This window comes from Agelaius phoeniceus, chromosome 5 (assembly GCF_051311805.1).
Source record: "Agelaius phoeniceus isolate bAgePho1 chromosome 5, bAgePho1.hap1, whole genome shotgun sequence".
NCBI classification, from domain to species: Eukaryota; Metazoa; Chordata; class Aves; order Passeriformes; family Icteridae; genus Agelaius; species Agelaius phoeniceus.
Window position 1 is genome coordinate 34,575,902 of NC_135269.1, and position 26,989 is coordinate 34,602,890.

The window sequence follows — 26,989 nt, forward strand, 5'->3', positions numbered from 1 at the left end:
TTCACAAACTTAAAATGGAAATGTGCAGCACTTTATTTTTCTTGTTTCACTTAGTGTTTTTGTCACTGTATTACAAAAACACTAAGTGAAACAAGAAAAATAAACATTTTTTTTTTCTTTTAGAAAGCTATTAGTGGTTTTTTAATATATTTCTTTAGGAATTAATAAAAAGTCTTACCATCTTCATCAGTTCTTATGTGAAGACTCAGAGTATACTGTTCAGAAGATCCTTTATCAGTGGCTGGTGTGATTTTCAGAATGTAATCAGTGTATTTCTCCAGATCATCAAAAATTGTGCTTGTGTTGTAAGTAAGGAAAGATAATATCTTACTGGTTCCCAGTTGCATTAAACTTAGAGAAACATGAAAGAAGACTAAGCCATTTGGCTGGGATGGTGGAAGCCAGCTTACATTTACAGAAGATGAGGAAATGTTTTGATAGATCAGATTTTCAACAAAACCTTCTGGGACTAAGAGAGATAATAATGCAAAAAATTAAATGCATGGATTACAGTAATAAAACATCCAAACCCCAACCAGAAATAACTGCTCAAAATATAATTAATCTGAAAGTGTCAGTTGCAATATTTTTTACAACTTTTAAAAATAATTTGTGTTTCAATATCAAGAGCAAAATGGTTGAAGGTATATATGAATAATCATTTCTGTTAAATTTCTTTAGGAAAAGAGCCCTAATGAAAGCTTAGGACAATAATTTTATTGCTCGTATCCACAGAGGCTTGTGCTCCATGTTCTATGTGCTCTAGTATTTGAAAGACTCAGATCAAAATGCCTTCCTTGCAAAGATAAATATTGCAGCATCAAAAACCACATTTAATGGTCTTTTTTTAACTTTGCCAACAGTAAAATAACTTTTAAGTTAGACAATATTTGATAAATATTTAATGAAAGCCCTGATATACAATGAGCACTAAAAAAGTTATTAACTTACTGTCCTGATCTGTATACACATCTATTTTTTCACTGGTTTTGTTTCCATCTCCAAATGCTGTGCTTGCAGTTAACCACAAAGTATAATGGCTGTATTTTGCCAAGTCATCCAGCACTACACTGACAATGCTGTCATTACCATAACTTGTGAAATTCTAAAGAGAGAAATAAAAGAATATGTTACCACATAAAATGCTTTTTATTCATTGATTTCTCTTTCTAGTTCCCCATTTAGCCATCACCACCACCACCAGCAGACATGATTCTCCACAGCACTCAGAAGACATAAGCCTGTGCTTTGACTCCTAATGAGTACTGATTTTTTCTGAGATACTTGATTTTATGATGTCTATTTATACCCCTTGTAAGTACTACAGAGTACATGATTGGCTTCTATTGTTTGTAATTGTTGAATGCCAATTCAGGGATTAAAACTGTAATATTGCAGTATGTTTATCCATATTTCATCAAGAAAATAAGCAAAATAAACCAGCATCTGCTAATTGTCTATAGATTACATGAACCACACATGCCTAGGCTGATCATTGTTAATCAAATCAAAGGACATCTGTCTCTTTAATCTATTTTTATGAGAGTAGATTTTGAACTTAAATCTTTCAGTAGCAGAGATCTAACCACACCCCTTGATAAACTGTTCCTTTTGCTAGTTGTCCCTTGCAGTAACACCATGCCATTATCTCTAGGGAAATGTCTATAGTGAGTGGACTCATGTTGAACTGAAGGCATCAACAGATTTTTTTTCCTCTGTGCTACTGAAAGATAGCAGCAGAACCCAGTCCCAGTGTCTTATGAACTATATAAAAAAATGTCATTAATACTGTGAGTATAACGGCAAGTTAGTGCTCAGATCAGCACCTCTAAGGAGGCCATTGCTATTTAGAAATAACAATTTTGGAAGATGAAAAGACAAAATATAAAGCACATTATTTACGTAAGTTCAGCTATACCACATAAGTTCAATCAGTTGAAGTTGAATGTGTTGAATCATCCACTGATTTACAGGAACCTGACTTAGATGATCCAACACAGTTTGGTTCATGGTTTGAAAATTGTTGAGACGTCATTTAGCCCATAAGCATATTCAGCTCAAGCATTGGGTAGCAAGTCAAATCTTCAGTGCTGATTCAAAGAGCCAGTAGCATTTCTCTCCAGCAGCCACATTGCTGCATTGACCAGATGGCCTGGACAGCACTTCTCAGGACCAAAAAAATCCTAACTTTTCTACACAGAAATATTTTCAGGATGAGCTGGATTTTGTCCAACCCCCTGATGAATTCCAGTTATTTGGCCTGCCCCTTATTTTTGCTGTTAGATCAAACCCACACCCTCCACTTTAAAATGCAAGTTAGCTTTCAAGGAAATTTTTTTTCTGAAAAAAAGAGGCTGTGAGAGCAAACTTATGAAAGCAAGAGAAAGGCAACAGAAATATTTGGGTATTGAAATTTAGAAATACCACATATAAGCACAGGAATGCTAAAACTGCACGCTGAAAAATTGATTACATTTCTCATAAGGAAAGTTCTTATTGAAGAAGTCACCGTGATGTGCTTTATCACACAGTTGAATCCATACTGTGCAAACTGATAGTTCAGTATGCAATCTTTATGTCTGTCACCAATGTCTGTCACATATCAATTTATATATCTAATGCAACACTTCACCAATTTTTTGTATGGGCAAAATATTTTTATTTTTGCAGAAAACTATAGGTGATACTCTCATTAATTTCCCTGAGATTTTTATATCTGTATTTGAAGACCTAGTTTTACCTGCAGTCACTAGTACTGACATAAAATAAATAAGTAAACAGTTTGGCAATGAAAACTTAAGCCTTTGTTTGGAATGCAGAACAGAAGCTGCACAAATTGGGAGTATAATTTTTTTTTATTTAATGTGTGAGTATCCACTCATTAAATGACTATAAGCACACTGTTAGTTTTGCCCAATAGATTAAGTCAACATCAGTCAAAATACAAAAAATTCCACCTTACTATATGACATTTTCTAAAAGTAGTTTGAATTTCATACTAGCTGCACACCTAACTGAAAAAGCCTGGAAAGAGCTTTGTGTTATATTTGGTAAGTTAAGATACAGGAAACAGTGGATCAGATTCTAAGTTATTTAGTTAAACTCTGATACTCAAGCAGGGTATGACAGAAAACATCATCTGGCCCAGAGGAAGCATTCTAATACCCTCTTTTTGTTACTATTATTATTGTTAGCAAAAGTTAGTAATTTATAACAACATGTAATAATCAGATTTTTTTTAAATAAGATCTTAAATAATTACCTGAGTTTTAAGGCTACCACATCAAGTTTTGATCCTAGATTTAATGGGAGTTTATTGATATGAACAGCTGAAAATTCAACTCTTAGTTTAAAAAGACCTTTACAATTTAGGCAGCTGTCTGGCAGTTAAGGACTCAGTGAACCAACGTGAATAACAGGTTTTTGGTGGGTCAACAAAAACTATTTTAAGACATAGTTCCTTTACTGTGAGGACCCCAAGGAGATATCTCTAACTACTGATATGACAAAATATTAGGAAAATTCCAAAATATCAAGAAAAAAAGGAGCACATAATTAAGAGTAACAGTGAGCAGGAAGAGCTGTGTGGGTACAAACTGAGAAAAGATGAAACTTGTACTAATTGTACCCTGGGGATAGAACACTTTAGGAAGTTTTACAATTAACTGTGGCTGTAGATGAAAGCAAACAGCTTAGGATCTTTGGCTACAGCTGAAGAAATTCTTCCTTCTGTCCCTTTCTTCATCCATACATGAAAGAAGTTTTGACATAGCAAAGTATCAGATTATTAAAAGCAGCTAAGTGTAAGCAATACACTCAAGCCATGAAAGTGTCAGCAGAAACTAGTATCTTCACCTCAGGAAGTGGCAGACATTTCCAGTGGCATAAAGCTGTAGTTAGCTGTATAAGGAAAACATGGTGATGCTCTTCTTCACTGTTAAGCTTTTACCTCTGTTCTGTTTTCTTTTTTAGGTTCATTGTATTGCATTCTTGTTTGAGTTAGAGGATCACTTACTTGACTCTGGAAATCAGGTGAGAGTGGTGATACTGTGAAGTCTTATCCAAACCATCCTTCAAGGAGTGGAATATTCACTGTTCCATTAAAAACCTAAGGGAAGTTATTTCCTTTTTGTCTGCTGTACCATTCTGAGACCAGCTTTTTAAAAATTTGCAGTGTATCGTAGAGACGTTCCCCTTTTTATCCCTACTTTGGTCATACAGGTGAAGAAAATGTTTTATTGTTAAGTACTCTAGTACATTGTTTGCACCCCTTGTCTGGATCCCAAGGGTAGACCAAGTTGAATTTCACTTTGAACTATATCCAGTCATATTCATTTTGCTTGGCTTGAGGCAGAGGTTGGATGATTTGGGTCAGATATTCTGTTGCTAGAAGGATCATAGGCTTTTTTTCAGTCCATGCCCCTGGTTCCCCTCTCTGGTCTGTCAGAGCAGGAGAGCTTTCATCTGTACTGAAATTCCTACACTGGGGAAATTTATTGAAGCATATATTTATGCTTGTAATTAGCACCTTTCCACTTTCTTGCTAATCAAAACAGAAGTATATAGAGATTGAATAAGAAAGTTCATTATTCAAACCAAAGATATCTTTCATAGATTCATAGCCATGAGAGTTACTTCCATTGAGTCTTTGATTTATTTCCTGGATAGGACTAAGAATATGGACACTATGATTGCTTCAAGCACCAGGCAAGGCATCATGGAGCAAAACTTGCAAAGCTGCTATTGCAAAGAGTGAAATCTTGAACTGTAGGAACCCAGCAGTGTTACAGAGAAGTGAGGTGAAGAAGAGGTACAGTGTCATGTCATCTGTGAAGGAAGCACTCTTTGTCAGCATACATGTCATATCTTTACTGCACTGGGACAGGGTAAATACACCAAGAAGTAGCATTTTCCCTAGACCTATGACAGCAGAAGATGAAAGATAATGCTGAACTGGAACCTAGCCTAATGCAGGTGATGGTTTATTCTAGTTGGCTACCAGCCATTCCTCCCTCTCTGACACATTTTCTTTTACAACTGTCAGCATCTCCATAGAAACAGTCCACTCATCTACCAAAATCCTTAAATCTAATCTCCATCACTAAATATTTCCTCTGCTATTCTGGTCTTGAACCTTGGGTCTGAGCATCCCAGGCCTTCTGACTGGACAGCTGCAGTGTTATTTTTCATGTAGACCAGTAAAGCAGAGAAACTATATATTATTTTTCTAACTGAAGAGGGTACATAAATTTTCCCTTTTTGACAGAAAACTCAAATTTCTGCATCATGTCAAGGAGTAAACTGTATCTTTTATCTCAGGTCTTTTTTTGTATTTGGGCATTTTTTCCCTAACCAAAATGCTTCACTATGCAATTACTAACTTCCTAGTTTTAACATATTAATAGTCAATGGTTTATGTTGATTAGGTTTTAATATGCCTGAGCATTTTGAGAATGTGTGAGAAGTGATAAATTGAGACAACAGAATAGCACAGACAGTGATAAATTGAGACAACAGAATAGTTTAGTATGACTTCTGTATCTATTTCAGATTATGAGAGCATTGGGAGATATTAATTTGCTTGATATTCTTTAGCAAGGGTGTTTATTCAGGCATCTAAAAGTTATGCTTTAAGACTTGGACCTCTGGCATTATGTCCTGACAAAGATGCAGACTGGTAGAGAGTGGCTGCCTGCAATGTGAAAATGTGAAATGTGAAAAGATCACACACTTTTTCAATTCTCCTGTATAATTTCTCCAACTGAAAATACAGTTTGGTTAAATATAATCAGAATGGTGACCTTGACACAGATTATTTCAACCAAGGATTCTTTCTTTCCAAATATGTGCAATACAAATCTTAGCAGCAGACCCTGCAATTACATGGTTATAGTTCTAAGTTACAGAAAGCTGTAAGCTATATGTATGCATACTCATGCAGCTTACAACTGTCTGTATATATCATATATATATATATATATATATATATATATATATATATATATATATAGTCACATATCAGGCTGACTTTCACACATGCATTTCTCTGTTGTAAAAGGAGTAATATAAAATACCTGACAGAAATGAGTTGGCTTTTTTTCACCTGTTTGAAATCTGTCTTGCATCCATAGGAATGCCAAGGTACAGATTAGGACTGCAATGTAGATTTGGTAGTTGCCAAGCTAAACAGCGAGCCGACAGGATGTGCAGGGCAGAAGGAGTTAAAGGGAGTAGACAGATTAAGATTTGATCATGATTCAAGAGATTAATGCTCATATCCCATGGGCAGTAAGAGACAGATGCAACAGCAGCTGTAACTTATCTTCTGAGGGCAGAGGGATGGAATAGAAATCAAAGTCAAAAGGTTGAAAATGGTAGGTTACACACACAGAGGTAGAACTACTGTCAGCAGTAGTTGACAGAACTACTGTCAGCACTTTTGTCCTGACAACACATAATATGCCAAAGCAGCATTCCACTCATGCCACCATCTTTTCCTGGCCTAACTACATCACATGATAATAAAACTGGATCCTCACCTTGCTGGGCCAATGCTACTGTGCTCCATCTTCCCTATCTTCCTCCTTTATTTCCAAAATCCTGGGCACATCTTGGGGGGTTTTATCTGTCTCTCTCTCTCTCCCTATCTCTCTCTCTCTCTCTCTCTCTCTCAGTGTGTCAGCTTTGCCTTACTCATTCATCTCAGAGTTACACCTTCCTAAAGGCAGGAATAGTCCAAGTCCATAGTCCTCCTCTAAAATTCCTTGAAATGTCCTTCATAGGATGGGCAGGTTCAGGTGATGCACTGACGTAAAGTTTGTCCACTTAAATTTGTCCACTTTACATCTTAAATCTCTTAAAGAGATTTAAGAAAAAAACTGTTGCCATAGCAGTGTGTGCAAACAGAGGGTTTGATCTGAACTGGAGCCCTGATTTTAATGTCATCAGAATGTGAATTCATGGCACAGTCCTGCTTGCACCTGAAACAATGCAGAGCCCAGTGACTACATACCTGCACACAATTCAGAAACGTGTATACACTGAAGTATGTCAGCAATTATTCACTCACAGCTATGTCTAACATTTGTGAATATTTTTTCTAGTTATCCTCAAAAACGTGCATACCTCACCCTAAACATATCTTGATCATAAATTTATGCAGTCAAGGTTGTTTTCCATACATAATTTTCTAAATGAATTTATATTTCTTGTTTTTCTTCCATATGTGTAAAACTTGTGACCAAAAAACTGTAAAGGAAAATTATTTCTCTTGTTATATTTCTGTACTATAAGATATTCACAGAAAGTAGAATAAAAAGACTATATACAATTAATAAGTGCAGTGCATAATTATGGATGAAATCAGCATCAGGAAAAAAAAAACTAAATGAAAATGTATCTCCAAAATATTATTTACAAGCTTTTGTCTTTTAAGCTTTAACTTCAGAATAACAATCTTTGCTTCAATATACTAAAGAGTAATTTCCTTTGAGAGTAAGAAAAATGTGAAAAAAAAGCATTCCCTACTTCCACATTACCTCCATATTTTCAATACTGTACCAACATGTATTAAAAATAAAACAGAAACAGAAATTTACTGAAATTGATAGATTAGACTAAAAGAAACACTCTTGAGGGTGTGCCATATAATGGGTCTTGAGTCTATCCACAACATATGCAAAGTGTGTATGTATATTAGGTGCATGTGTGCATATATATATATAAATAAAAACTTTGCATAATGGAATATTACAAAAAACCTATTGGCATTAATGCTTATATGATATGAATGCTCAGTGAGATGCACAATGTAAAACATATGATTACAGATGTACTTCTGTCTTTTTAAGTTTAAAATCTACATCATGATGAAGGAAATATGAAAAACCAATTTATTGATACTATAAAACTGACTTAATCTTTAAGTAATTATTAGAACATTTAATTTACTTCTACAAAAGAATATAAAAATAAGCTTACCTGTATGAATATTCCTGAGTTGTTTTTGAAATAAACTGAGTAGTACTGTATATTTCCATTAGGCTTTTGAGGAGGAGACCAGAATAGCATTATTGATGTGGAAGAAAGGTTTCTGTATGTAACATCTTTCGGTGGATCACTTGGTGCTGCAAAAATGTTAAATTTTAGCATACCTAAAGCTTTTGTACCTCAAGGTTTTTTACACTTAATACCAGAAGTTCATCCACCATAGTAGATTTTACAACATACTATGGCAAATTAAATGTATTTCTGATTATGGTGTAGAAACTGCTTCACAAAACAATGAACTTAAATTGTATATAAAATGAATTTTTAAAACTCTTTTTCAATCATATTTGTATTTAGCTGCATTTTTAAACAGATAAGATTTTTCTTATAGAATTTTTCCTGTACTTACTGCTTTGTGCACATAGAAAATCTAATTTGTAGACATAGAAGTTGACTGAGTTACCTGTCTATACTCCAAATACAGTTAGTAGGGGAAAAAAAGTGATTTTTTTTCACAAAAGCTAAATTTAAAGCCTTTTTCTCTCTGATTTTAAACAGAATTTAGGCTCTCAACTCATGTAGGTAAACCAGTTACTTAAGCTTGAACAGTATGATAATTTATCTTTTTTCCTCTTTTCTCACCCTATTAAATGTGCAGCAAGACCTCTGTAAGCCTTATTCCATTAGACCCTCCTCCTCATTATAAAGAATAGCAGCATATGGTTTCTCTCAGTAACACAGTGATGTGGGAGAGTTAAATTCAATTCCTTAAGTCAGCTTAGGAGAATTTAAATCCATATTTCTCACCATTCAAGAAAGTGCTCTACAGAACTTGCAGTAGAGTACTGAACACTATGATTATGTATCTCTCTTGCTTTGTGCTGCTCTAGTTTATGTAAAATATTAAAATATTAATTGGAGGGGCAACCCCAGGACCAGTTCCTTAAAGTCTGTCCCTATAAAGTAAAATTATATTCCCATACCAGTTTCAGCAGCAACTGTGAATATCTACAACCTGATGATGTATACAAATTTTGGAGGTCTGGCTCAGATAGATGCTATCCTGCCAGTGGTTGTGCACTGGGGAATTGTTGATATCTGTGCAGGGCAATTCTAAAGTATGCCTGCATACTCATACTACCTGTTTTGCAACAGATTATAGCAATATGACTGATGGAAAACCAGAAACAAAACTTAAACTGAATGACTTCCAAATGACTTCCAGTATATCATATGATCATATAAAAGTCACTTTCCATGTTGTAAATATAAAATAATTAAAATGGAATATACACTGACAGTGTTCATTTTCAAATTAAAAATATTTCAGACTTAAGAGGGATACTCTAAGAAGTATTTTCCCTATCAGAAATTGTGTCACAGCTGCTTAAAGCAAGGATCTATTAAAATATATTACAAAAATAATATGAATTATTTCAAAGTTTAGAAAGAAATTTGGATCTTATCTGTCCTAAAGAGAATTTTTTTTTTCTCGGTAAATTAGTAACAATACCTATCATAATTTTATAGAGCCATAGATACATGTATACACAAAAACAGAGCCACAGAGACAGGTAGAATGTCTGTCCTTTACAAGTCAAATGTCACTTCTACTTCAGTGGCTTTATTAACATAAAAAAGGCTGACAGAATTTTAAGGCTGAATGAAAATAAAAGTTCATACTGTATATAAGCTTACCTCCTTCAGAAGTTCTGAATGTTATAGTATCACTTTTTATGTTGCCATCTCCAAATCTTGTACTTGCTGTTAGGTAAGCACTATACTCACAGTTATATTCTAGGTCTGTGAATTCCAGTGATGTTTCTGTTACATTTACACTCCTCTTTGACATTTTATTCCTAAAGAAAAATTATTTTATTAATTATATATATACACCATTTCTCTCTATATATACACACCATTTCTCTCTATATGTATAATTACAGCATTTATAGCAAAAATGAAAAATGTAATACTGTGTTAAATACAACAATTTAGGTTTTTAAAAGAGGCTAGGATAAATTTTTGTCTTTTATGGTGAAAAGCTAACTTTTGTACCATGGCATCACAGTAGGGCTCTTCATGTTGCTTCTTACAAAAAATAACACCCCAAAAACCCACAGAAATATGTTTGCTAATTACATCAACAAAGACAATGGATACATGAAACATTAAGGAGAAGTATTTCTATCTATTAACTGCTTTCAAATGGTTATGTGGTACCCTTGGGAAGGACACAGTAGGGCATAACTAAACTGTCTCCCTGGACAGGAATAGCAAAATATAAAAAGATTATAGCAGGGAGCATGCCCTACTGTGACTCTGTGAAATTGGTCAGAAGGCTGAAGTTATAAATGGAATAATAGAAGATGATATGGAACAGGAATTAGCTGGTGCTGAGTTAATTCTGGTGGAATGTAGCAGAGGATCAGAATGGAACTCCAGTCAGGTCAAAACCCGCCTAGAAAGACTGTAAGATGTAACATTAATAAAACACTGGTATTAGCATAGGTATGAAATGATTATCAGAAAGTAAAATAAGGAACAGAAAGAGCTAACTTGAATTCAAAAAGTGTTATATTCCTTGTAAAGTTAACATAATCTTTTAAGAAAGAAATAGTAGGAAAATAAAAACCTAACATTCCATTCCTTCAAAGATTTCTGTATGAGTAGGTGTCCTGTGTCTCTAATAGGATTTCATACAGAGATGATAATTTGATAATTAAAACCAAGAATCTTGCTCCAGAAATCACCATGAAACTCTTCACAAATGACAATGTTTTCTAATACTAAAAAAAAGAAAAAAGTGATTCAAAATTACTAGACTTTCATCCTTTGATAACTGAATGACTGTCCCATTAGCAAAGATCACCATCTAATATATCTGAAGTAAGGTTACATTAAAAAACTACTGGAATGAGAAAATGTATGAGAATGAAAGAAAAAATCCTTCCTAACCCTCAGATTTTGAGTGGAATGTCACTTAACATGGGAAACACTCTTGGTAACAGAGAAGGTTAACATTTACATTTTTCCCAAACTTCTGACAATTTTAATAGTCACTAAAATTTACAAGAGATTGCAGCTGCAGTTATCAAACTCTATACAAAGAAAGACATTTTTTCCTGGATCTTTGCCCAATGTATTCTTAGTATGGAAATACGTATCTGGTTATAATTTAAGAAGACAATCCACAGCTTAGTGTTGTGAACATTTCTACTCTGAGTAACTGCATTCTTACATATGAGTTGCCAAAAACATTTCCACAACCAGGCACGGAAAGAAGAGCAAAAACTTGAAGTATTTCAAGGGAAGTTAATTTTCTGTTTAGAAACTACAAAGATTGCAATAAAAATAAGAAAATACTGATCAAAGTGAGTGCAGCCTTCACAGACAGTGGGAAGTACCCAGCAGAATAAGTTATGCCAAGAAATTTTACTGAAGAAAAATAATATAAGGTTTTAAACCACATTTTTTTCAAAAATGCAGACAACACAGATTCTAAGAAATTGCATAATTCCACTTGACAAAGACAGGTACCATATTGTCTTAAAAATCTATACCTCCAAATAGACCTAGTCAATAAGTATCTCACAAAAAATTGCAGAAAAGGATAATACATACAAGTTCAGCAATTTTGTTAATTGCACCTTTAATACTCAAAAATTACATTTAAGAAGTATGAGTTTTTGGCCTCAAGGAAAGAAGAAATTTGCTTTACTACCTACTAGCACCCAAAACCACCTTGTCCTCTGACAAATTCCATGAAATATAACTGAAAACATTGCAAACATCACCCTTTCTATTCTATTGATTGTGGATTCTTGCTCCAAATCAGCTAAAGAAAGCTTACCAAATTCTCTCTAACTGTTGCAAAATATTTAATGAAGTGAAGGAACATTTATTTAACAACTGTAGCAACCTTCTTTCTGCTTCATTGAGAAGCACTGGGATTAACAGTCTCCTCCAAAATATATTGAGTACCTCCCAAGAGCAGCAATCATATGGCATGACAATTTGCCTTGTCAAATCTCCCCCTGCAAGGCATTTGATGAAACTGTATAGACAACTCTTTTAAATACTTAAAATTACTCTCCTTCCTTCACATGTCTTGCTCCCTGCCAAGGAAGGAGTGAAGTTACGACCCCTGTGAAGGCAAAGGGAGTTTTTCTCCAATGTCCTTGCCTTAACATGATACCTAAAGCCTAAATTTAGGTATGGCACAGTAAGGAAAGACAAGACAGAGCAAAAAGAATATGGGCAAGGCTTACAGCAAGAAGTTGCGTGGTTGCTTAATTGCAATATTTAGAAATATGGATAATTTAAGAGTTGTTTCTTTTTTTTAAATAATTCTGTCTAAATCTTTTCTTACAGTAATAAAAACAGTAAGTTATAAGGGAACATAAGAATGAAAAGTTGCATAACCTCATGTCTTTGAACACAGTGTGCATCCAAACCATAGCCCTTATCATAAAGTAACTCTTCCCTAGGATGAGGACAGTCATTACTTTAAAGAGCAACAGACATTCCCAATAGAGTAGAACTAACAAGAAAAGACAAATTCAACTTTTCTGGAAAGAAGAGCTTTCTCCTCTTCACTTTATCATCAACTTAACTAGAAATTATCATTTTAAAAAAATAGTAGTAACTGAGGCCAAACCCCTCCCCAAATAACAGTAAAATAATGTAAGCTCAAGAGCAGTATGCCCATAAAAACTGAGGATTTGCACATCTAGTTCATGTCTTATGCACTTTAGTATTTGCTCCCTGCACCTTAGCAATGGCAATAAAATGGTAAAACATAAATGCAATATATTAAAAGTGATCAATAAAAAACGTTTTCACTTCTAGGAGAAGTTATAGATTTTTGAAGAGATGTCACGTTGCTAGACCAAACTATGTTTTGCAAGGAATAGGACAGAAGCTGCAAGTTTTAAAGTAACAAAACTCCTGTGTAAAGGTGAAAAAATATTGCAAGAGTAAAAAGAAATAATAGAAATGGTTAGTTAGAAAAAACTAGAACACAATAAATGAAAAGTATCTGTTAAAAATATGTTTGGTATCAATGTAATAAATACAAAGTATAACAGTAGACATAATTGATAGCACATACGAAAACTCTAAACATGGCTCTTACTCACTGTCTATAACAGGAGGCAATATTTCTCTATTTTAAGCCTTTTTCAAATCTCCTTGACAATTCAGCATGGGTTTGCACCCTGCCTTGCAGCAGGCCTAATCAGAATATAATGGAGATAGGCACTATGCTCTAGTTTAATTCTGAGTTCATTTACTATAGCATAACCTTTGGAAATAGATGTTGGAAATGCTTACGAAATGCTGAAATTGTTCCCCCAGTTTTTTGCTAGTCTGAATTTTCATATAAAGAAGTCCAGTATTTTAAGTGCTGGATGGATATTTGCTCTCCCAAAACATGTATTCAACATATTGTGTAACAAAAACCTAACATTCCTGATAGGTTACAGATTAACATTTATCCTCAGAAGTACTTCCAGAAAAATCTTACCAGACACAAACTGTGTAATAGAGAATAATTCCATTTGGCTCCAGCGGAGGTTTCCATGACAACTTCACAGTGACACCCAACAACTGTTTTACAGAGAGGGCTTCTGGAGGAGAACTTGGAGCTGTAAAATGAGAGAATAGGACACAACACCTTGTTAAACAGCTAGGATTGGTGGGATACACAGCATCCTTAAATAGGCTTTGAATTATTTGTGATAGAAAGTTAACCTTGTACCACACTGGTACAGTATCCATCCGCTAATGTTAAGGCACAGCTTCTTTTCCTTTTTCTGACAGACGATAAAAGAAGATTTTGCATGGTGTTGTTATAACATCTGTTTCTGTGATTCAATGGAAAAAGTACTTCATGAGAAAACAGAGCAATGGCCAGGTCACAGTGATTCACCTACTGCCCAAGTACATTGCTGTAATTTTTTTCCCCTTCTAATAAAAGCAGGAGCTTTATAGATATGAACACTTGTAAAATACAGCATAATAGTTCCCCTGAGGAAAAGAAGGTGCTGTAAAGAATTATACAAAGTGCCAAAAGGTGGAAAAGTGGATAAGCATGGCATTGAGAGATGATAAAATTGTGGGATAGTAGATGGCAGTAAAATCTATTCACTCCATCAAACAAGGACCACATTCATAGATTTAACGTGTCACAAGGGCAAATGAAAAGATAGGCATTGACTGAGATCCTTAAAATTAATTTTAAGATGATCCCTAGATGACACCAGACCCCAACTCTGCAGGGAAACATTGTAAATAAATGAAAATGTTAGACCACGTTTGTCTTTGTTCTAAGGTTGTTATTAATTTTACTGAGGACAAATAGCTAATGCATGCATAAATTATACTGCTTTATTATCAGCATGTTATTGAGAAATGAATCTTTTTCTGCATCTTGATTCATGGCCCTGTGCATCTCCATGAAGTAATATTAGAATTATATTTGTTTTTCTCAAATTAAACCAAAGAGCATCATGCACTAAAAATTCAGGTCATAGCTGTAGTCATGCATGAAAATTGAAAATATGAGCATAACTATTAGCAAATCTATGAAACATTTGGTCTGAACCTTGGAACACTGTGTTCCTGTGAATACAGAACATGTGGTGTATTATAAATGTTGTTGTTTTTCACTTCTTGTTCCTTTCACTATCTTGAAAGTTGGCATAAAGGTTTTATAACTCCTTATATTATAGAAGAAACTATTTTATATTTTTCATGAACAAAGGTTCACTGCATTCAGTGAGTGTATTTACTGGTGAAAAATGTTGACAGCTATATTTTGTGTTTTACTTGTTATATTATCCTCAGTGATTACACAATAAAAGACCTGTCATATGGCGAATGTCATCTTTTTGACATGTCTAGTTATTTCTACAATTCTTATTCAGGGATTTTTTTTTAATAAGAATAGAAACTACATTGGTCTAAATAAAAATAATCTCTTCTAAAAAATTTATTTATCCAATATAGCTCTTTTTGGTCTGCTCCAGCAAAACAACTCTTGAGCAAAGTTTTTTTACTGACAGTGTGGCTGTTGAGTTGCTTGTGTCAATGCCCCTTTAGACAGGGTCCCAGAGATTTCCTACTGAAGCAAAGGAGAGGAACAGACAGAGCTTTTTCCAAAATGTCATTCACAGCACCTAAGTTAAGATTTTTGGTATGAATTTTTTTTCAGGATTCCCCTGCAGAAACTCAAAAGGTGACCAATGATAACTTTGCACTACAACATTGTATTCTCATAGTTCAAGTATAATTTTAAGGTTCCTCTGCTGGTTTGTGACCCACTGTAAAAATTAGCAGGGTTTGCAACAACTGTGTTCTACCCTCAGCCTGCACATGCCCCAGCTCAATTTGGAAGTCCAGTGCTACAGATGATGGACTTTGGGCATTTTCATATTATTAATAATTTCATATCTATCTATGTGCACCTTTACGTGCATCTGCTTACAATAATACAAGAAACCCCACAGAAATGTCCCGGGACCATCCAAACTGCCTTTTTGTGGTTTTCCCTTTCCCCAGCTCTCACATGACTGAAAAACCAAATACAATAATTCTACCATGTCATGTATTAGATTAAAATAGTATGAGTAAACTAAGATACTTCAGATTCATAAGATATTGGTAAGATCAAAAGTCCAGGCACAGCAATTGCAGCATTTCATACAGCTTGTCCTGATAAATATATTGGTAGATAGATGGATAGGTAGATAAATATGTTTGTGTGTAGATACATAGGTACAGATAGAAATGGAGAGATATAACTGCCAACAAAAATGCACAAGACTTAAAAATATCTGGCATGAAGTTTAAGAGTGAATTAAGAATGCAGGTAGAAAACGATGCACTGAAACTTCTGTTCTGACTTACCATCTTCATCAGTTAGTACATGCAGAGGTGAACTACGAACACCCTCTCCCATTGTGGTACTAGCAGACACTTCTACAGTATATTCTGTATATTTATTTAAATCTAAACAAACAAACAAAAAAGAATAATTCAATAAAACAACCATTCAATGGAACAAATTAGTTTTTTAATGGACTGCAAGTATTTTTGAAGTGGTGAATAAGCCTATCACACTGATCTGTGTCATTAGAGACTGAAATAAGCATTGGGAAAGCTTGGAACACCAAAAGCTTGGCAAAAGAAGGGTCAAAGCCCTAATTAGCAGTTTATAGTTCATATTCCTAGAATGCTTTGCAGTTTGTCCTTGGCTGTAGTCTGAAAACGTAGCAGTGAGGGTACTGAGCTCCCAGCAATAATTCCTGTGCCACACCTCAGCAATAATGACAGAATTTAGGAAAAGATTCAAAGGTGAGTGGAAAAGGAATTTTTTTATCCAGAATAAGATCAGAAAGATATGCAGGTGACTTGAGGGTTTCCTTTGTTACAATGATATTGAAGTTCCTTGTACTTTAATCATCTAAAATACAATGAAATTTATGTTAGACTCCACCATTCAAGGCCCATTTCACCACATTATGACAGGACACAAGTTATTTTTTCAGGACAGGGAGCAAAAAACTTTCTGTAAGGACAAGAAGGATCAGGTCCAACCAATGAACTAATACATCTCTGTCTGTTGCACACTTCCCAGAAGAACTCACAGTTGCCCTAAGTTCCAGATCATTATATACTGGCCTGCAATACGTAGTGTCAGAAGGGTAGTGTTTATAACTCTTTGCTCAGTCCCATTAGTCCTCACGAGATATATTGTGTAGGTCTGTACGATCCCATTGGGAATGGATGGTGGAAAAAATGATAATTCAATTTCCATGGATGAGATGTTCCTATAGGTTATGTTTTCTGGTGCAGAAGCAGGAACTAGAAGAAAAAAAAAAATAGAAGATTTCAGTCAGTTTCATTGATTTGGAAAGAATTCTTATAAACTGGTTTCAGTTAAACACATTGTAAATATTCGGATTTGTATCCTATTTTTTTAATGAAATACATTTTTAAAGAGGCTGAATTTGAAGATCAAAACCACTTAGACACACACAATACCAACAAAGTCATTAAAAAAAAAATTATAGAAATTGTCTTAATTCATCTTCATCGCTGTCATGGTTGCACTTGGCCGTGGTCGCACTGATCCAGTCCCTCCCTGCCTGACACGGCAGCCCAGCCTCAGCTTGGCTCCCCCACTGCAGGCCTGCCCCACTGGCACTGGGCTCTCTCTGCATTGGTTATTGTCACTGAACCTGTGTGAAATTTCTTTCCTGGCTTGACCTCAGACCTGCTGCATCAGCAGGAGGTGTTTGGCACTCCAGATTGGCCCTGGCTGCCACACCTTGCCTGCTCCATGTGCTTTGCAGTAGGGTGGTGAGACAAGTCCTGGCTAGTGAGGCCTCTGCTCATCTGGCCCAGGAACCCTGGGGCTCTTGGCTCCCCATCCCTTACCAAGCACCTGGCCTTGCTCTTTTGTTTTGTACAGAAAAGAGAAAAATGGGATTCAAACTCACTGCCTGGCAAAGTAAGAAAATACTTTTTAAATTATTGAAACTTATCTCCTGGACATCAAAGGTTATCATAAAGCAACTTCTTGTCAAAAATTTTCATTTTTTAAAAAGTACTCACCAGTTTCAGAAGTTCTGACCAGAAGTGGAAAAGATGACTGATTCCCATAGCCAAGTCTGGTGAACGCTCTTACTGAGATGTTGTAGAGAGTGTATGGCTTCATTTCACTTAGTGATATACTTGCAGATGAGGCATTTTTAATAAAAAAATTGTTGGAATCACTGTACAGAACTTCGTAGTGAGTTATGAGACCATTAGGCTGCTCAGGTGGTAACCATCTCAGATTTATTTCTGTTGCAGTTACATTTATTAATTCTAAGTTTTGAGGTGGGGAATCTGGTTCTGCAACACAGAAATCAGAACAAAACCTTTTCAAATAATAGAATATGCAGCTGAGATCATAAACCTTTTGGATCCTAACTGTAGCAAAAGAGCTACACTCATTTTCTCAATCTCCTTCTCAAAGCCTTTCCACTTTTTACCTTAGTTAATTTTGATATGTCTCTTTTTTACCCATAAAATTAGGCATCTTTTTGCATTACTTAGCACACTTTAGCTTTTCTGGAATTTCTTTTCTCATCCACTTCTAAATCTATCTGAAACTGCACTTTTTAAGAAAAAAAATTTCTTTTCTCTACCAGTCTCATGCAGACTGGTCCTTCAAATCCTCTCATTGTCTTCCTCATATTCAGTTCTTTAAACTTGGATTAATGTCCTCTGCTTTCTTTGTAAATAACCATCCTTAGTACTTAAGCAACTATTGAACCAAGAAAGGGCCTGCATGCACAGTAACTAAATTCCATTTAGAGAACCCTGTGTAAATCTTGCACACTCTGGTGTGAAGACCATGCACAAAGCAAGTCCAGTCCAGGATGGTGTGTGGCTAAATCTATTGGCAATGTATGAGCTCATGTGACTCCACTGAGCTAATAAGGCATGGAAGTGTTGAAGAAATGAGTGGGCTGCACTTATGAATAAAATCAGCTCTGAATGTCAACCTTGATTCCTCTGAAGGCTTCACCACTTTACCCCTGAAATAATCTGTAAAATCCATATGAAAATATACTACCTACTCAGGATCATAGGATTCCATTTGTGTACAAATACCCATTTGAAGATATTTCAGAATTCATTATGATTTTTTTTTGCCTAAAAGGTCCCACAAATCACTTTCATTCCTGATTTCTGAGCACATGAAAGTGTTAACTGTAGCAGATCACTGCTCTCTGGATGACAAGACTGCCCATATGAATATTTCCCATGTGAAGACGCTTAATTTTTAATTTAAATGTATTTTGCCATTTATCAGGCATGGTAAAATATTTAAATGCAACAGCCTAGTTTCTTCCATCCTAATGCAAGTTATCTAAGACAGTTGTAGTGAATCTTTTATTGGGAGGCATCTCTCCTTTCAAGAATCAAACAAATTTCTGTTTCTAGGCTAAAATTAGGACACATGAATCTCAGCCTGAATTACTTTAGGAAAGCTAAACAAGAAGAAGAAGAAGAAGAAGAGGAAGAAGAAGAAGAAGAAGAAGAGGAAGAAGAGGAAGAAGAAGAAGAAGAAGAAGAAGAAGAAGATAAACAATTATGGATAGCCTTATAAAAAGGTAAGAATTCTTGGTGGGTTTCTCAGTAGTTTCCTCAAGCCTTGCATGGCACTTTTATGAATGAATGAACAATTGGCTGTTGGCTCTGAACAGAGGAACTCTACTAAGAAAAATTTCTTTAACATTTTCAGGCAAGGGACTGTAAGCTTTCAGAGAGAAAAATACGTATATAAGTAATTTTCTTCTCTTGTGATATGCCTTTCCTCCATAAAAATACTGAAAGCATAGGAGAATATAATTTTTAAAAGATTTGCAACTATTTTAAGTTTCACCATTTAATCTGATATTTTGTGTGGTTATTCAAGTCACCTAAGCTTCATAAATACCCATGATTTTTAATCTTGTACTTGTTTTCTCTCCTTTATTGACACTCAATTGTATTTCTTGTATTATAGTACATTTGAAAATGAGAGGGATAAATGACAATTGGGCAATCACCCTCTGGATTACTTCAGTAAACCTGGAAATAACTGCTGAAACCAGTGAAAATACAAACTTGATGCAAACAAGAAAAGACTAACATTCATGGCTCTGCTCTGCAAGTCAAATTCCCATGTTTTCTTTGCAGAAGCCAATGACAACTCCAGCTCTTGCCCCAGTGCCTTCATGGGTTGGAACTGCCTTGCAAGTAAGAAAGGAAGATTCAAAAATCTCTATAATGTAGTATTATACCTGACATTAAAATTATTGAGCAGTCCTAAAATTATTAAAACCTATACAAAAACAACTGTTTATTATATTCAGCATTAAAAAATCTTCACTTTATCAGCATCTTTGCCTACAAATAGAAATATGGTCTCTGAATTGTTGAAATGCCCATATGCTTCAAAACCAGCCTAATTTACACATGATAAAAAGACGATAAAATGGAATCACAAAGATTATTATTTAGATGAGTGCTAGGGACATATTGTTTTGAGAGAGGGAACCTCAGTTCGGCAGCTTTCCTTCCATTTGTCTATCACATTTAAAATTAGTTGATTGCAGGTCATGCCGCAGCTTTCGTTATTATTTTTTTAGCACTTACCTAAAAATGGTCTAAATGAAGTCACTGACTGACAGAAGACTAATAATTTCAACACTGGTTTTATCTATACACTTTGTTCCTTTTTTGTATGTGGTAGTCTTCTTTTTGAACAGACACAAACTTCAGTACAGAAAATTAATCATTGCAAACAGTGTATTACCGTCCTCAGGGGTTCGCACAAACACCTCATTCTCTTCAGACAAAGCACTTTCTCCAACTGTGGTAGAGGCTGTGACTCTCATTTTATAATCTGTGTACTTTTTTAAACCTGGAAAGATTAATTTAAAACATCTTGACTCTTAACTTCATAGCAAGACTGTTGACTTATTTTGTCACAGCTACTTATAAAACTATAGTACTGGATACTGTTCTGAGAGTTTTTGATACATGCTAAAAGAATATGTACAATACTGTTTATTTGGTGACGGTCAAACAAGCATGCAGTTAAATCAGCAGATTTTGAAGTAAGTCAGCCAGCTTCCTGTAAATAGCTTAAAGAATTTATCAAGAATGTCAAAGGATGCATATATCAACATCCAAATATGGGGGTTTAGTCAGTATGCATTATTCTGATTAGCATCAATGATAAGTGAAACTCTATTAGGAATGTGTTTGCTTCAATTACTATAAAGAATACTACCTTTTTATTTTCTTAAAATAAGAAAATTGTTATTGATGTCAGATAAATACTGTGAAAAAAAATGCAAATCTGAAAAAGACTTGATGATTTAGGAATATTTTCCTATGGGGAAACAGGAGACTAAGGCAAATATTTCAAGGAGAAATCCATTTCACAGATTACTGCTTGTACCATTTAAAAAATTACTGTTTATCTTAACCAGCCCTCTTCTCCTACCTCACAAACCCTACATATTCCCCCACAGCAGACAAGTCTAAGTAGTGTCCCAACCTTGTTTTTATATGCAGTTTTGTTGTGTGTGTGTGGATGTGTGTGAATGTGTGAGATTTGATCCACATATATTTCAAATGGCTACAATATAAAATTAGAAAAAATAAGTTTGTAAAATGTACTTGCAAGTTTATATTTTTATATTTTTTAAATTAAATGACACTGTACCTGTCATAAGTAAGCTGTTGTTTGAAGTTATTTCATGAAATGCTCTTTTTGTATCCAGTTCCATGGCATAAACAGTATAATGAATGATTTTCCCATTAGGATTTGCTGGAGGATCCCAATACAGCAAGACAGAGGAGGAGCTAATATTCTTGTAAAATATATTTTGTACTGAGCTTGGGACTTAAACAAAACCACAAGAACATACAGTAAGTAAATAAATAAGCAAAAAAATTCAAACATTCACTGAAATAAGTTATATATGTCAACTTTGGTAATACCAGTTGCAATTTACCTTGTTCACTTGTCCTGACTGTAAGAACTGATGGTGGTCCTTCTCCAACAGCAGTGAAAGCAGACACACTAATTGTGTAATCTGTGAAAGGTGTGAGGCCCTTTATAACATATGACAGTTCTTCAGCCAAAATGTCGATGTTATATTGATTATCTATGAGTCAATGGAGAGAAATAGTTGCTTACTCGTAAAGTCATTTTATTTCTTAGTCATTCTAAACTCACTTTGGCATGGCAACCTCGAAATATTTTATTCTCAAAGAACTAATTTACATGTCAATTATAAAAATAAAAAGAAAAGTCTGCATTCAACCTTTTAACTCCCTAAAGAAGAGTCCCTTTTCATGTGTACAATAGATAGATTGGCTTAGGTGAAATGAGTAGAATTGCGAGGTTTGTGAGTAATCCTCTAGAAGCTAGGAAAGGGTACTTTTGTATAAGGTCTAGTCTCTCCAGTGATTTCAGAACAACGGCTCCTAGACTGGTGGAGATTTTGAGGGGTTTTAAATAGTTTCAATCAAGAAAGACAAATTTCATCTTCCTTGCCCTCCCAATGGTGCTAGAACAACAATACTTGGAAAGGCTGCCTTCACAGATCCCTTCATGCTGGTATTTTTACCAGAAGAGTTGTGGTCAGTAGAATGATGAAGCCATGCATGCCCACAAAGAGAGTTCGGTGCACTCAAAATAAAGTTTGAAGTCAGCCACAATCCAACTGTGTTAGCCAAAACCATCTGCTAAAAAACAGTCATTATGCCAGTGCAACATGAAAAGGTGTGGGCACTTCACATACCTGAATATCAGGCTCAGAATTCAGTGAGAAGGGCATTAAAATAAAGGCATTGAAAAAACATCAGGCCCTGTTGAAAATTTGGCTGTCAACAGCTTTAACTACTATAATAACTCCTATAAAACAATACTTGGATGGTAGTTTGCAACAGACACTGGCTGAAATAAATTTTCAGTAGCACAGACATCTTTTAGCAACTCAATACCTCAAACTGAATGAGGCCATAAAAAGAAGATTTACATTTAAAATGCTGTACATTTCCTGTGTACGACAAAGATTCTTCAGGATTAACATAGCACAGAAAATATCCACTGCCATTTAAAATAAAGGATTAAATTCTGGTTTTAGATACTGGTGCATTTAGATAAATTCAGTGACTTAAATCATTTTAAAAACACAAAACCTACATTTTCTCCCCACTGTTCAAAACACTGTAAAAATTTTGAGTGATATTTGAAATCCCTGCCTGTCAGCTGCGGGCTGCTTAATGATTTGTAAATATCCATACTTGGTAAAGAAACAGTGGTCCATTGATAATACAGAACAAGTGTACTCACTAATGACATCACCATGTCATGGGGTCATCTCCACCTGTTTGTAACCCATACAGCAAAGTTGTAACTTTTTGACCTATTTACCTTCACTGACATTTGAAAACCTATTAGTCAAAAGGCTTAGAAAAATCAAGGTCTCTGAAGGGCTTGGAGATATGTTAATCCCTGACAATCACACCTGCTTTGGCAACTGTAATAACTGATTGTCTATGCAGCTTGGCTGATGGCTCTCGGGTGCTCCTTTCACTAGGAAGAAGGTCAGCTGGGTGACAAGGGGCTAGTTCCTGCCTGTGTGGCATTCCCATTTGCTTCAGAAGGTTATTTGGTAGTAAAAAAATCTGACTCCAGCAAATGACCCATTTATAATTTGCTTGAACCATGTGCTAAAGATCATATCTGGGACAGTGATGGGGGTCCTTCAGCACAAAGAAGCAGGTAGAAAAATACCCTAAAATATCTTACCCAAAGCAGAATGTAGTTCTGTAGCTCCATTTATATCAGGGAAATTATCACCAGATACACTTGTAAATATTACTGGGGAAGCTGTTTGAATGCTGGAAAACATTTCAGCTGAGCCTTCATATAAATCATTGTCTGCTTCCATTGAATTCCAAGGGGTAGAAGAAGGTTTGATATTTTCATTTATTGTGTATGGTTCCAAAGAGTCAATCAGATACTATCAATTAGAAATATAAAAATAAATCACAAACCTAGTCATCATTAAATTTATATATAATATAGAAATGATGCTTGTATGTTTGTACATGCGGATAAATACTATAAATTTTAGCATACAAACATTATTGATCTTTAGAATAATTTTTGAAATATAAGCTTTGTCATAAAAATGTTCAGCTGCCAGTAGCCTACAACATTTCATTCTGGTTATTCTTTAATCAAACACCACCAATTTTTTTTTCTTAAAAACAATTCTTAAAATACGTATTTTATAATAATGTGGCTATTTTAAAGTAAGGCCTTTAATTTTACAGCTATAATTTTAGAGCTATATTGAATAGATACACATTTGAACTTGGGAGATTTTATTTGTACTAACTATGTCCTGAAAGAAGGCAGCAGGCATTGAAAACACAAGGACTTCAGATGGTCCTTCCTGTCCCTCAGGGAAAAGATCAGCAGGCTGACTAAATCTCTGAGAGGGAATAAGAGGAGAGGGAGAAAACCAGAAGCTGATGAAATAAAGGGGAAAGAAAAATAAGGGTGTATATATGTGAAAAGGGAGAGTGTAGGGGAGGTAACGTGATATAGGGGCCCGTAAGACAGAAGATGCAAAGAAAAATGTTGGAAAGGGATGGCAGCAGATATAAGTGGAGCAAGAACAACAAAGAGAGAAGAAACAAAAGCAGAAAAGAGAGAGAGGCTAGAGCATAGGTACAAAATGGTGTGTTAGTACCAGATCTTCGTGCCCCTTCAAAATCTGGGACCAGATCCAGGACTTGAGCATCTCTGAATTGTTCTGCTGTCATCTGGAACACTCCCCACTCCCACATATGGCCCACCTCACTGCCAGAAAGACATGTTTTTACAGTGGTGTAACTAATACACATTAGTCCTTTCCCTATGGACTCTGGGCAGAGAAAGGGCAAAGCCACATTTTTACTCCTTTAACGAGAGGTACATTAGCAACAGGCACAGACAGAGCATCAATCTCACCTAAGGACCAGGAGGTAAAAACTGTGTATGATTCATCTTCACCAGCATTTTCTAGCAAAATAGTAGGCCACATGGAAATACTTCTTGGTTCTGAGGATTTTCCACATATAAGACAACAGCTTTTTATTGCTATTGGTTTCTGAGTACCATTAGCACAATAGGTCTGTCAGTTCAAGCCCTGTGGCTGCTCTAAGCTGTGGTCAATGCGGTTCTAGATAAAGGAAGGTTGTTTATGACTTGCTTTGGGTTTTAATTAGAAAATTACATTCTATAAATTATGATAAAGCAGCAATGATACTGCACTAAGAACTCAAAAATTAGGAAATTCCATCACCAAAACATTTTTGTGCACACTACTTTAATTTTCTGTGTCTGGACTATGATACAATCTTTAATTACAGAGTTATATGCTTTCCTTTTTCAAGGATGCCTGTCTGGTTTAATGAGTGGATCCTTAGCCTAATTTTTTTTCCCCTTGCTCCTTATTTAACATTTGACTCCAGGGCTCTATTAAATGTATATCATTCAACTTGAAAATGAACTCCTTCCTTGAGCCCTACATCAAAAACTTAGATCCAGATCCAGTGAAAGACATCACTGCCTGAAAAAATAAGGAATTATGCAGACTTTGAGCACCTGTTTCCAAAATTCAGCCCAAAAAGCCCTACCCAGAAAGAATTAAATCCTGAGCTGAATGTTTGCCAGGGGTCTGCAGTTCTGTGCTGCATACTCAGAGATGCTCTAAGCACATAAAGCACATCAGCACCCTAAATCCAGAAGCTAGACTGATTGACAGCCTAAGTCCCCTCAGAGATATGATCCCATAGATGTGCACAGATATCCTTAGTATGCAACCACAGCATGGAGTTAAGCATGTAGCATCGCACACATGAATTTAAGGATACAAAAGGAGGCAGAAATGTCTAAGCCTGTCTGCCTTGCTAGTAAAACACTTAGCTAGCATTTGGACACTTCTGCTGAATTCACAGGGTTCGTACCCATGTCTTCTGGAGGTTTGACTGAGTGGCTGTGTATCAATCTAGGCACTCAATTCTTTACTGTTAACAGTCTGGCCACCCTGGGCTGCAAAGAACTCAAGGACTGTGGGCTGTGGCTTCATGCCTTCAGCAGCTGGATCATTTTACCAGAATGATTTAATTTTTCATGTTGTGGGAACAGTATTACTGGAATAATTTTGAAAACCAGTCAGAGAAAGAGAGTGGACTGAGGAAGATGGCTTTTTAAAAAATTGACAACTTATCAGTGGGAGCTAGCTCATTCCGTAAATGTCAGATAAGGCAGAGAGCAAATTTAATCTAACATAAAATCCATATATAAAAAAAAGAAAATAATACCTTATTTTTGTTCCCAAGAATAGTGTTTTCCAGAGTGGCGAGTGTTGCCTGCACATGCACTTTAACTCTGTACTGGGTAATGATTCCATTTGGTTGTTGTGGCTTTCTCCAAGTAATTTTTATATATGTGGCTTCCACTTCTGCTAGTTGTAAATCTGATACAGCACCTGGGACTAAATATCCAAGAAGAAATTTCAGTTCATTAAACACTTGGGATTGTTACAAGGTTTTTCAGCACTGTATACAAAGTACAATAGACAATCCAATTTTACATCCTTATCTTTTGAGTTGACCCTGCGCAGGGCAGAGACTTACTTCACATATTCTCTTAGCAAACAACTTACAGTTCTAAAAATATGCAGACTTTTTTTAATACATAAGACATGTATGAGTATGGTCAGAGACTAATATGATGTAAACCAGGATTGCTCTACTGAGGTCTACTTGGTTGGAATCAAGGAGACCTTTGCTATTTTCCTAAATGGACTTTCAAGTATTCTTGAAAATAAAAGGTTAGCTCTAAAATCATCAAAGCCATAGAAGAATGAAGTAAAAAAGCTGTGGGAAAAAATTAATGTGATGCAGCTTGTTAATTTCCCTTTTACAAAAGGTTTATATAATTTTATTTATATTATATATTTTAGATATGTGTGTAAATATAGCTATATATATATAATAGATAGAAATTATATAGTTTATATAATTTTTTCATTAAAATTTCAGTCTAAATTATATTGTAACTTCCATAGGACCACCAAAGGTAAAATGCATTTATATTCAATAGAATGATATTCAGATTTGATACAAAAATAAATTTTTTTTTCCTAATACAGGTCAATAAAAGACTTTTTTGAAATGACTTGTATAAGGAGGATTTTTAGATTTGGCATTAAAATAAGACACTCTGTGTTATGCTAAAACTACCCCAAACCCACTAAAATTCCCTTTGGTTTCTGTCAGTACATTTCAACAAAAGATGAGCACCTGTAGCTAATCTCTGGAAATTGTCTCTGAGAGCTGCATAAAGAAGGCCATTCAGGAAAGAATATGATAAATAAAT

At 35.1% G+C, this 26,989-nt stretch overlaps 1 protein-coding gene across 1 annotated transcript in view; it reads right to left on the reverse strand.

Annotated features, from left to right (window-relative positions):
- Positions 1-26,989, reverse strand: part of PTPRQ (protein tyrosine phosphatase receptor type Q) — a 99,806-nt gene that overhangs the window by 62,473 nt on the left and 10,344 nt on the right. Inside the window, exons 9-21 of the mRNA XM_054632156.2 lie at positions 25,930-26,102; positions 23,363-23,576; positions 21,558-21,710; positions 21,266-21,445; positions 20,348-20,455; positions 17,611-17,892; positions 16,675-16,857; positions 15,901-16,002; positions 13,517-13,637; positions 9,688-9,848; positions 7,981-8,126; positions 952-1,105; positions 179-469 (exon numbers count right to left, since the gene is read on the reverse strand). Coding sequence (XP_054488131.2) covers positions 179-469; positions 952-1,105; positions 7,981-8,126; positions 9,688-9,848; positions 13,517-13,637; positions 15,901-16,002; positions 16,675-16,857; positions 17,611-17,892; positions 20,348-20,455; positions 21,266-21,445; positions 21,558-21,710; positions 23,363-23,576; positions 25,930-26,102 — 2,268 coding nt within the window. The remainder of the gene's footprint in view (positions 1-178; positions 470-951; positions 1,106-7,980; positions 8,127-9,687; positions 9,849-13,516; positions 13,638-15,900; positions 16,003-16,674; positions 16,858-17,610; positions 17,893-20,347; positions 20,456-21,265; positions 21,446-21,557; positions 21,711-23,362; positions 23,577-25,929; positions 26,103-26,989) is intronic.